Source organism: Anolis sagrei, chromosome 5 (genome assembly GCF_037176765.1).
Source record: "Anolis sagrei isolate rAnoSag1 chromosome 5, rAnoSag1.mat, whole genome shotgun sequence".
Classification (NCBI taxonomy): Eukaryota; Metazoa; Chordata; class Lepidosauria; order Squamata; family Dactyloidae; genus Anolis; species Anolis sagrei.
Window position 1 is genome coordinate 104,883,617 of NC_090025.1, and position 12,056 is coordinate 104,895,672.

At 43.4% G+C, this 12,056-nt stretch overlaps 1 protein-coding gene across 3 annotated transcripts in view; it reads right to left on the reverse strand.

The window, feature by feature from the left end:
• The window catches only part of PPP2R2C (protein phosphatase 2 regulatory subunit Bgamma), a 51,432-nt gene extending 47,479 nt beyond the window's left edge, over positions 1-3,953 (reverse strand). For 2 of the 3 annotated variants that reach the window (XM_060778041.2, XM_060778039.2), the window contains exon 1: positions 3,554-3,953. Coding sequence is in view for 1 of the 3 variants with exons in the window: in XM_060778040.2 (XP_060634023.1) it covers positions 3,554-3,623 (70 nt within the window). In the remaining 2 variants the exon portion in view is untranslated. The remainder of the gene's footprint in view (positions 1-3,553) is intronic. The other variant, XM_060778040.2, reaches the window with a different exon arrangement.
• Positions 3,954-12,056: the final 8,103 nt, after the last annotated feature.

Sequence of the window (12,056 nt, forward strand, 5' to 3'; positions counted from 1 at the left end):
AAAAATAAGTGCTCTATAGATGTGAGACTATAGAATCGACGATTCCATCAGAGCTGCCTCCAGAAAATCCTGCAAATCTCTTGGTAAGACAAGTAAACAAATGGTACCGAAGCAAAGACCACCAGCACTGAAGCGATGGTCCTCCGCCATCAACTTCGCTGGACCGGCCACATTGTCTGGATGCCCAACCACCATCTCCCAAAGCAGTTGCTCTACTCCAAACTCAAGAATGGAAAATGGAATGTTGGTGGGCAGGAAAAGAAATTTAAAGATGGGCTCAAAGCCAACCTTAAAAACTCTGGTATAGACACTGAGAACTGGGAAGCCCTGGCCTGTGAGCGCTCCAGCTGGAGGTCAGCTGTGACCAGCAGTGCTGCAGAATTTGAAGAGGCACGAATGGAGGGCGAAAGAGAGAAATGTGCCAAGAGGAAGGCGCGTCAAGCCAACCCCTACTGGGATCGCCTTCCACCTGGAAACCAATGCCCTCACTGTGGGAGATGATGAAGATCAAGAATAGGGCTCCATCGTCACCTACGGACCCACCCTGGAGGATTATCCTACTCTGACAACGAGGGATCGCCTAAGTAAGTAAGTAAGTAACAGACTATAGCACCGTGGTCAGCAAAAAAGGTGCCAACAATACCTTAAAAAAAATAAAAGCCTTTTTACTGTTTTAAAAGATGATCTAATTGGGCAAATCATATTTTCTTCGTCCGGGTGATAATGGCTGACACCACCAGTACTACCCTGAATTTTATGTCAAAGTCTCTGCCCAAATATGCCGGGCTGCATATGCAACACAGATACATTGCAGTTGACGTGAATATCGTCACCACTGTTTCATCCACAAAGTAAAAAAAGAAGTCGTCTTCAGCATTTGTTTTTTAATATATTGCACATTAAATGAAATACAACACAGAAGTTGTCATGAACTTGTCGTGAGCTCACAAAATGGAACACGTGAACAGAAGTGACGAAGGACACGGAACACACCACACCCGACTGTAACTCATTCCAGAAACGAAACAGGGCCAGGGCTCCTGGATGGGCATTTAGAGGAGCTGGCCATGCTGATTTCTCACCAGTCCTTGTTTCCAGTCCTTCTGCTGAGCTGGACCAATGGTTTGAGTCAGCATTGCAAGGCTGCTCCCGATGCGGCTAGCATCTCAGAAGCAATGTCACAAAGCACTATGTTTCTCTTACTGCTTTTTAAAATGCGAGCTCAAATTTCCTCTGCAGACGGCTATCTTACAGCATATATCCCAATTGTTTAGCTTTTCAAACATATTGTCTATAATATATGTGTGTGTGTGTGTGTACACACACACACATACATTATAATAAAATATATAATATAATGTGTTGTCGAAGGTTTTCATGGTTGGAATCACTGGGTCTCTGTGAGGTTTCCAGGCTGTGTGGCCATGCACCAGAAGAATTCACTCCTGACGTTTTGCCCACATCTATGGCAGGCATCTTCATAGGTTGTGAGGTCTGTTGGAAACTACACACACCCTGTGTGTATGTATATATTATATATGTGTGTGTATATATTATATATGTGTGTGTATATATATATATATATACACACATGTATGTGTGTATATCTATAATATAAGTGTGTGTGTGTGCGCGCGCATGCTTATTTATGTTTAATTTTCAGGTTTTTTTCGGTTATATTTCTAATCTTATATTGAGATTTTTTTATCCACTGTTTTGACTTGTTATTTGTTTGTTTTTGGCACTGAATGTTTGCCATTTTGTTACTTCGCTGGAAATTGCCCTGAGTCCCCATGGGGAGATAGGGTGGTTTATAAATCAAATTTACATATACATACACACACACACACACACCAGCTGTCCCCTGCCACGCGTTGCTGTGGCCCAGTCTGTGTATATGCGTTTTGTGTATGTATATGTGAGTGTATATATTTATGTATATGTGTGTTTGCAAATATATATGTGGTTTTGTGCATGTGTTGTAATGTAATTTTCTGTTTTTTGGCTTTTAAGTCCCTTCTGCTGTGTTTTCCAGTGTTTTTATAAGTGATGGTCACTTGTTGCCCTGATAGGTTGTTTGTGTCCGAATTTGGTGTCAATCCGTCCATTGGTTTTTGAGTTATGCTAATCCCACAAACTAACATTTTTATTTATATAGATACTAGCTGTCCCCTGCCACGCGTTGCTGTGGCCCACATGGGGGTTCTGTGTGGGAGGTTTGGCCCAATTCTTTCGTTGGAGGGGTTCAGAATGCTCTGTGATTGTAGGTGAACTATAAATCCCAGCAACTACAACTCCCAAATGACAAAATCAATTTTTTGAGTGAAGGACATACATTGGGTTGTTAGGTGTCTTGTGTCCAAATTTGGTGTCAGTTCGTCCAGTGGTTTTTGGGTTATGTTAATCCCACAAACTAACATTACATTTTTATTTATATAGATATATAATCAAACACAGACCAATGTAAGATATTTTGAAAATTTAGCGTGACAGTGTAAGAAAAAGCTGGCCAGCTCCACAGACCACCATATTCCAGATTCAACAGAACATATCTGGCAGAGAACTCCATACAACCCCGATCACGCAGGCAGGCTGGTGTGCATTTTAAAAATCATTTTCATAGCCCTACACTGGGAAGCTTTGCAGTACTGCAGACCAAAGGAAACGTCGTTTGCCTATACTGCATTTTTTTCAATTCTAAGGCATGTCTAAAAATTGGATATATCTGAGGGCCTTTCCACAGAGCTATATAGCTCAGAATATCCAGGCAGCATCTGCTTTGAACTGGATTATCTAAGTCTATACTGCCATATATTCCAGTTCAAAGCAGACAAAGTGGGATTTTATCCAGCTGTGTGGAAGGGGCCTGAAATCCCTTCGACAATGCCAGAAAAAAAATCCAGATTATCTATTTGAAGTAGATCATATGACAGTCTAAAAGGAGATTTAGAATTGGATTTTTTTAGTGAATTATTGTTGATTTCAGGTATAAGCAGAATTAATTGATGTACATTTTGATCTCACACAATTCCTCCATTCGGTAGAAAATATTTCATATGGTTGGTGTATTTTTGAAATAAAATAAAATATTATAAAAAAATTAAAAATAAATGTTGGATGACATCTTTTGCATTTTTTTGGTGGTGGCACCGAAATGTGGTTGCGCCATACATTCAGTGGCGTCTTACCATCGAAGAAAGACGGCTCAGCATCCGACACACACGCGGACAGCCTTTACATAACCTTGCAGGTAGGAAGTGCGAAGCCTCCTCATGCAAGGCCCCATCTACACTGCCATGTAATGCAGTTATACTCATATTATTGAGTGAGATGAGCTTATGTTGCAATATATAACCCAGTTTGCTCTGCATGATCATGACAGTGCTGATGAGGCCTAAGACTCATTTAGTTTGGTTCTAGATGCAAAAAAGAGGCATTTCTATGGAGGGATTCCCCCCAAAGGCACCTTCTCCAAGGAGGGGTGGCTGCAGCATCAGCAAGTGAAGAGAAGGGGAGAGGCCATAATGTGGCATCAACCCAAGAAGGGGCTTACCTTCGGTCACATAGTTGTGGTCGCGAAGGAAGCCATGGTTAATCTGCGGCGTCTCCGTGTCCTCGCCCATTGACGGCAGGATTACTCAGCATGCCCCTCCGCAGCGGACCCGGGGAATCGGCAGAGGTCGCCGCAAGAGCACCGTCCATGCTGCTGCTCCTCCTCCTGCGGCGGATCCGGCTGCTTCCCCCGCCAACAACGCCTAGCACGGGCAGCAAGGCTCGCGCCGCATGGTGAGCTTCAGCAAGGCCGGGGCGGCTCCCACGCGCTAAGCAGGGCGCGCGCGACGAAGAAGAAGAAGGCAGCAGACTGCAGCAGACGTCGCCTGGCAGAAGCGGGCTGCAGTGGCGGATGCTGCTCCTGCTGCTGCTGTCATCTGCCTCTGCTGCAATTCCCGCAGGCCCCGCCCCCCAGGACCCTGGCAGCCAATCAGGAGCGGCGTCCCTGGGAGGAAAAAAAAAACGGGTGGGTGGGGGGAGAGGGGATGCGCATCCCAAGGCCAGCTCGCCTGCCCGGAAGCAAAGGCTCCACATTTTGGAAGAGGGCCCAATCTCAGGCTTTGGGAAATGGGCTTCTTGGGTCCTATTGGTGCTTAGCAACACTCAAAAAGCAGGGCCAGCCAACACCTCCCAACAAAGGATTCCCCTGGGCAGGAAGCAGCCAGTCTTTGAAGCTGCAAGGTTATTTATTTATCATAGAATCATAGAGTTGGAAGAGACCTCATGGGCCATCCAGTCCAACCCCCTGCCAAGAAGCAGGAATATTGCATTCAAATCACCCCTGACAGATGGCCATCCAGCCTCTGCTTAAAAGCTTCCAAAGAAGGAGCCTCCACCACACTCCGGGGCAGAGAGTTCCAATGGAGGACCTTCTTGCAGCAACACCAGAAGCACTCTAATACTGGTCAAAGGACATTTAATCAACTACCAACTCACAAATTTTGTATTTTGTCTGTTTGTTTGTTTGTTTGTTTTGTTCTGTTAGAAATGTAATATAATTACCTGGTTGCCCTGACACGACAAATAAATATCCCTGACAGATTGCCATCCAGCCTCTGTTTAAAAGCTTCCAAAGAAGGAGCCTCCACCACACTCCGGGGCAGAGAGTTCCACTGCTGAACGGCTCTCACAGTCAGGAAATTCTTCCTCATGTTCAGATGGAATCTCCTTTCTTGTAATTTGAAGCCATTGTTCCGTGTCCTAGTCTCCAGGGAAGCAGAAAACAAGCTTGCTCCCTCCTCCTTGTGGCTTCCTCTCACATATTTATACATGGCTATCATATCTCCTCTCAGCCTTCTCTTCTTCAGGCTAAACATGCCCAGTTCCTTAAGCCGCTCCTCATAGGGCTTGTTCTCCAGACCCTTGATCATTTTAGTCGCCCTCCTCTGGACACATTCCAGCTTGTCAATATCTCTCTTGAATTGTGGTGCCCAGAATTGGACACAATATTCCAGATGTGGTCTAACCAAAGCAGAATAGAGGGGTAGCATTACTTCTCTAGATCTAGACACTATGCTCCTATTGTTGTTCATTCATTCAGTTGTCTCCGACTCTTCGTGACCTCATGGACCAGCCCACGCCAGAGCTCCCTGTCGGCCGTCACCACCCCCAGCTCCTTCAAAGTCAGTCCTGTCGCTTCAAGGATGCCATCCATCCATCTTGTCCTTGGTCGGCCCCTCTTCCTTTTGCCTTCCACTTTCCCCAGCATAATTGTCTTCTCTAGGCTTTCCTGTCTCCTCATGATGTGGCCAAAGTACTTCAACTTTGTCTCTAGTATCCTTCCCTCCGATGAGCAGTCGGGCTTTATTTCCTGGAGGATGGACTGGTTGGATCTTCTCGCAGTCCAAGGCAGTCTCAGAACTTTCCTCCAACACCACAGTTCAAAAGCATCTATCTTCCTTTGCTCAGCCTTCCCTAAGGTCCAGCTCTCACATCCGTAGGTTACTACAGGGAATACCATGGCTTTGACTAGGCGGATCTTTGTTGCCAGTCTGATGTCTCTACTCTTTATTATTTTATCGAGATTGGACATTGCTCTCCTCCCAAGAAGTAAGCGTATTCTGATTTCCTGGCCACAGTCTGCATCTGCACTAATCTTTGCGCCTAGAAATACAAAGTCTGTCACGGCCTCCACATTTTCTCCCTCTATTTTCCAGTTGTCAATCATTCTTGTTGCCATAATCTTGGTTTTTTTGATGTTTAGCTGCAACCCAGCTTTTGCGCTTTCTTCTTTCACCTTGATTAGAAGGCTCCTCAGCTCCTCCTCGCTTTCGGCCATCAGAGTGGTGTCATCTGCATATCTAAGGTTGTTAATGTTTCTTCCAGCAATTTTCACCCCAGCCTTGCATTCATCAAGCCCCGCACATCGCATGATGTGTTCTGCATACAAGTTAAAAAGGTTGGGTGAGAGTATGCAGCCTTGCCGTACGCCTTTCCCAATCTTGAACCAGTCTGTTGTTCCGTGGTCAGTTCTGACTGTTGCTACTTGGTCCTTGTACAGATTCCTCAGGAGAGAGATAAGGTGATTTGGTATGCCCATACCACCAAGAACTTGCCACAATTTATTATGATCCACACAGTCAAAGGCTTTAGAATAGTCAATGAAGCAGAAATAGATGTTTTTCTGAAACTCCCTGCCTTTCTCCATTATCCAGCGGATATTGGCAATTTGGTCTCTCGTTCCTCTGCCTTTTCTAAACCCAGCTTGAACATCTGGCAACTCTCGCTCCATGTATTGCTGGAGTCTTCCTTGCAGGATCTTGAGCATTACCTTACTGGCATGAGAAATAGGAGAAATGCTCCTATTAATGCAGGCCAAAATCCCATTGGCTTTTTTTGTCCCCACATCACATTGTTGGCTCATGTTTAACTTGTTGTCCACGAGGACTCCAAGATCTTTTTCACACGTACTGCTCTCGAGCCAGGTCATGCAATACTAATCAAGGTGACCATTATTGCAACATTCACATTTGCCTCAAGCAGACAAGGGATTCCGGTGGCGCAGTGGGTTAAAGTGCTGAGCTGCTGAACTTGCTGATTGAAAGGTCACAAGTTCAAATCTGAGGAGCTGTGTAAACTCCTGCTGTTAGTCCCGGCTTCTGCCAACCTAGCAGTTCGAAAACATGCAAATGTGAGTAGATCAAATGTGAGTAGATGTAACGCCCTCTACACTGGCCTTCCTTTGTCAGTGATCCGGAAACTGAAGCTGGTGCAAAATGCGGCGGCTCGTCTTCTTGCTGGGGTGCTGGCGAGGTGTTGTATCACCCCAATTCTACAACAGCTGCACTGGCTACCAATTGAGTACCGGATTACTTTCAAGGTGCCAGTATTAACCTTTAAGGCCTTATTTAGTCTGGGCCGGCATACCTGAGGGCCCGCTTATCCCCCTACCAACCCCAGAGATTACTTCTGTCCGAAGACTGAAAATTTGCTGAAAGTCCCCAACATCCGGAGTTATCATCTGTCCTCTACTAGGCAGAGAGTCTTCTCGATCGTAGCCCCTTATTTATGGAATGCCTTGCCTGTTGAAACCCGATCTATCCGAGACCTTGCTATTCGGAAAGCCTGTAAAACCTTTCTCTTCCAACAAGCTTTTGATGGGTGAATAGCTTGAGACTCTGTCTGTTCTTGTTTTTATTGTATTTTAAAGTTAATTGTATTGTTTTAATCTGCTGTAAACCACTCCGAGCCAAATCGGGAGTAGTGGTATACAAGTAAAATAAATAAATAAATAAATATCAATAGGTATCGCTCCGGCGGGAAGGTAACAGCACTCCATGCAGTAAGCGCTGTTTTAATTAAACTACTTGATACAAACTGGGTATTTGTTTGGTTCATCTCTACCTAAATAACAGTAGAGCCCTGGCAACGTGACACACAGTGGGTTAAACTGCTGAGCTGCTGAACTTGCTTAGCAAAAGGTTAGTGGTTCGAATCCGGGGAGCGGTGTGAACTCCCTCTGTTAGCCCCAGCTTCTGCCAACCTAGCAGTTCGAAAACACGCAGATGTGAGTAGATCAATAGGTACCGCTCTGGAGGGAAGGTACTGGCGCTCCATGCAGTCATGCCGGCCTTATGACCTTGGAGGTGTCTATGGACAACGCCAGCTCTTCGGCTTAGAAATGGAGATTAGCACCACACCCCAGAGTCGGACACGACTAGACTTAATGTCAGGGCGAAACCTTTACCTTTACTATACCCCAGCAAGGGTCAACTCTTGACTGGACACAAAGGCTCCATCTTCACTGCCATATAAAAACTAAATAGTAGTTTGCTGTGAGTTTTCCGGGCTGTATGGCCCTGATGTTTCGTCCTCATCCCCTGATGTTTTGTCCTCATCTATGGCAGGCATCCTCAGAGGTTGAGGGGTCAGTAGGAAACTAGACAAGTAGAGGTTATATATCTGTGGAATGTCTAGGGTGGGAGAAAGAACTCTTGTCTGTTGAAGGCAAGTGTGAATGTTGTAACTTACCACCTTGATTAGCATTTAATGACCTTGCAGCTTCAAAGCCTGGCTGCTTCCTGCCTGGAGAATCCTTTATTTATAGGTGTTAGCTGGCGCTGATTGATTCTTGTCTGGATTTCCCTTCTTTTTAGTGTTGTTATTTATTTTTTGTTCTGACTTTTGTCCTGATTTGTACTGGGAGGAGGGCAGGGGTGTTGAGCGATACATAACTAAGGAATGTATAAAATGTCATTTAAGGAATATTTACTTTTGGAATTATGTATATTGAAATAAGTCCTGTATGGCAAAATTTTGTTGATTGTTGGGATGTATCAAATAAAAAAAAATTGGGAGACTGAAAAAAAAAGAGAGAGAGATAGCCTTTCCGGCTACCGAAAGGTATTATCAGTGCTACCCAAAAGTCATTCAGTAGTATAGATTCAAATTTAATTTTTCAAGCAGAAGACCCAGAGCAGAAGACCCAGAGTTCTGCTTCAGTGCCTACTTTAAAGCTATTGAACATTGATAGTAAATACGTATGTATATATGTATGTATTTTTGCCTGCGGATGTGGGTAGCTACAACTGCTGCAAAATCAAATTGTTGGCCCTCTTGGAAGAGAAAGTCCATCAGCTTGAGATCTTTGTATCTATTCTTTAGCATATTAAGAACCATTAGATTTTCTTGGACAGAGAACTGAGGGAAAAACTAACAAAATTAATTTCAACGCAGAGAAATGTAATACAGAAAAAACAAAATTAATAGATACAGGATGAGTGACACTAACAACAGTAGATGAGAAAGATGAGAAAGAGATCTAGCAGTCTTATTAGGCCATAAGGTGAATATGATTACATAGTATGATGTGACAGCTAAAAAAGCCTATCAATTCAAGGCTGTAACAATAGAAATATGTATAGAGCAAGGGAAATAATAGTAGCACTCTATTCTGCTTTGGTCAGATATTAATAAGCTGGAAAATATCCAGTGGCAGATAACCATAATGGTAAAACTTATGGATGCCAAGCCCTATTAGGAGCAGCTTAGAGAGCAGGGTATATTTAGCCTGCAGAAGAGAAGGCCACAACGTATTAGCCATGTTAAATATTTCATGGAATCAGAGTTGAAAGAGGTCAGAAGGGCTATCCAGTTCAACTCCCCTGCCATTCAGAAAAAACACAATCAAAGCACTCTTGATAGATAGTTATCCAGCCTCTGCTTAAAAGTCTCCAGAGAAGGAGACTATACCATGCTCTGCAACAGCATATTCCACTGTAATGTTGAAGGTTTTCACAGCCGGAATCACTGGGACATTGTGCGGTTTCTGGGCTATATGGCTGTGTTCTAGCAGCAATTTCTCCAGATGTTTTGCCTGCATTTGTGGCTGGCATCTTCAGATAATGATAGTAGTAAAGCACTATCCTGTGGAATGTACTCTGAGGATACCAGCCACAGATGCAGGTGAAAATGTCAGGAGAAAATGCTGCTAGAACACGGCCATGCAGCCCAGAAAGCACACAACACCCCAATATATATGTGTGTGTGTTATGGCGACAATTTTTATTTTGTTCTGTTAACCTTATGGTTATGTTGTTTTTTTACTTTATATGTTTTGTAATGTTATCTGGGAACTGCTCTTAGTCCCCTAGGGGAGATGGAGCGGTATATAAATAAATTATTGTTATTATTATTATTGTTATTATTATTAAAAGAGCATTGCAGAAGTCCAACCTTGAAGTTACCAGTGTATGCACTACCATCTTCAGGTCCTTCAAATCTAGGAAGGGGCACAGCTGGCAGATCAGCAGAAACTGATAGTAAGCACTCCTGACAGTCGCATCTCCCTGGGCTGACATTTGGAGAGACGGATCCAGGAGCAGCCCCAAGCTGCAAACACAGTCTTTCAAAAGGAGCGTAACCCCATTTAGAATTGGTTGACACACTCCCAGAATGGGGCAAGTGGGGTGTATATATATCTGTGGCATGTCCAGAATGGAGGAAAGAACTCTTGTCAGTTTGAGGCAAGTGTGAATGTTACACTTAGCCAGCTTGATTATCAATTGAGTAGCTTTGCAACTCCAAAGTCTGGCTGTTGTGCCTGGAGGCATCCTTTGAGAGGTCTGAACTGGCACCTGTCCAGCCTCAGAGAGTTCAACATTGGAACTCTCTGCTTCGGAGTGTGGTGGAAGTTCCTTTCTTGGAAACATTTAAACAGAGGCTGGATGTTGGGAATCAGCCTGTGTTTGTGTTTCAGGATCCTGATGTAGGAAATGATGGTGCTGAGGCCGAGGTACAAGATGGAGATGGTTTGGTCTATGATTTTCAGGCAGACAATGACAGAGAGGCCCCAGTGCAAAGGGCAGTTTCTCATGAGAATATCCTTGGGCCTAGCAATGACAATTCACTCCTTCTCTCTGTGAGCTCTCAAGATTTGGGTTTGGAAAGCAATCTGACACCTGGGGATTTTAATGAGCAGCCAGATCAGGAGCTGAAGAATAGGTGGCTGGAGATTAGCCAGGATCAGCAACAATCTCAGTATTTACATCGCTCTGAAAGGCTATGTCTGATAGAGGGAAAATGTGGAGGGAAACGAAACCAATTTCTGAGTTTAGGGATATAAAGTTTGCTTCAAGGGAAAACCTGTCAGATCAGGCATCGTTTGGAAACCAAGTTCCTGTGCCATGGGAGTCTTGTTCAAGGGATCTTGTTTCTGTGGAGTTTTAAAAGCCTTTTGGATTGTCTTTGCATCCTGCTTGATTCCTGTCTGGATTATTTATTTATTTATTTACGGCATTTATATGCTGCCCTTCTCACCCCGAAGGGTACTCAGAGCGGCTTACAATATATATTTTCTTACAATATATTATATTATTAGCATAGTACAATATCAGTATTATATTGTAATATTATTAGTAACATTACATGCAATGTAAATATATAATTATAATTATAATATTGTATTATTATTACTAGTATTATACTATATTACATTATAATATTATAAATATTATATGTATATACAATATACTATATTGTGCCATCACACCCAGACGCCTTAAAAACAAAACTGCGATGTGCTGCTCTCTGTCTGGGCGGACTGCTGGAATCTTTCTTTAAAGGCTTGAACTTTCTGAGTAACTCAGTCCACTCCAGGTATGAAACAGCAAACAGGGTATTTATTAACAAAGTCTTTGTAGACTTGGCAAGGCTTATCAACGTTACAAACAGTCAATTGGTAAAGCGTAGAGATGAGCTTTGTTGCATTCAGAAATTGAGTTAGCTTTTCTCCAAAAGGTATAGTGAATTCTGAAATTCTTCTACCATAACCCTGAGTCCCTATGGTTGGAAAAAAGCAGATGTTTCTTCCCAATCTCTGGCTCAGAGTTATTTTGGAGGCAAATGCTCAATACTATCTATCTATCGATCTATCTATAATTTCTCTATAAACTCAACAAGCTTCTCTATAACTCAATTGTTCTCTTTTAAATTATCTATCTATGACTCAATTACTCAATATATTTGTATTTCTATCTATCTATCTATGGCCTAATTGATCTTTATATCCCAAATTATTTATATATCTTTCTATCTATGGCCTACTTGATCTATATTTCTATCTATCTTTATCTTTCTATCCCAGATTGTTTATAGTACTTGCAATGGTTTCTCAGGGCTTTCTTGCTGGCCTCTAGCACATCTGAATTCTTCTTCCCAACTGAAAGGGCAGGGAGGCCTCTAAAATGGAGGTCTTTCCCTGGGAGAAAGGGCGGGCTCAAAAGCTGCTCTCTGGGCCAATAACTGCAAAGAGGCCTGCAGGCAGGCCTTCCTGCCTCTGAGACTGTTAACCTTTAGGCTTTGCAAGGTTGCAGCAGCTCCTGAGAGAAATGCAAGGGGAAACATCTTTAAGGTAAGGCAAACCAGGCTCCTGGGAGACGGAACATATATTATATTATTAGTAAGGACAAGATGGAAATGTCTTCTGCTCCCCTCTGTCTTCAATCTGGCCAGAGCAGCTGTTGGTGCCACAGGGAGGAGGGGCCTCTCAATTGTCTTGGATTGTC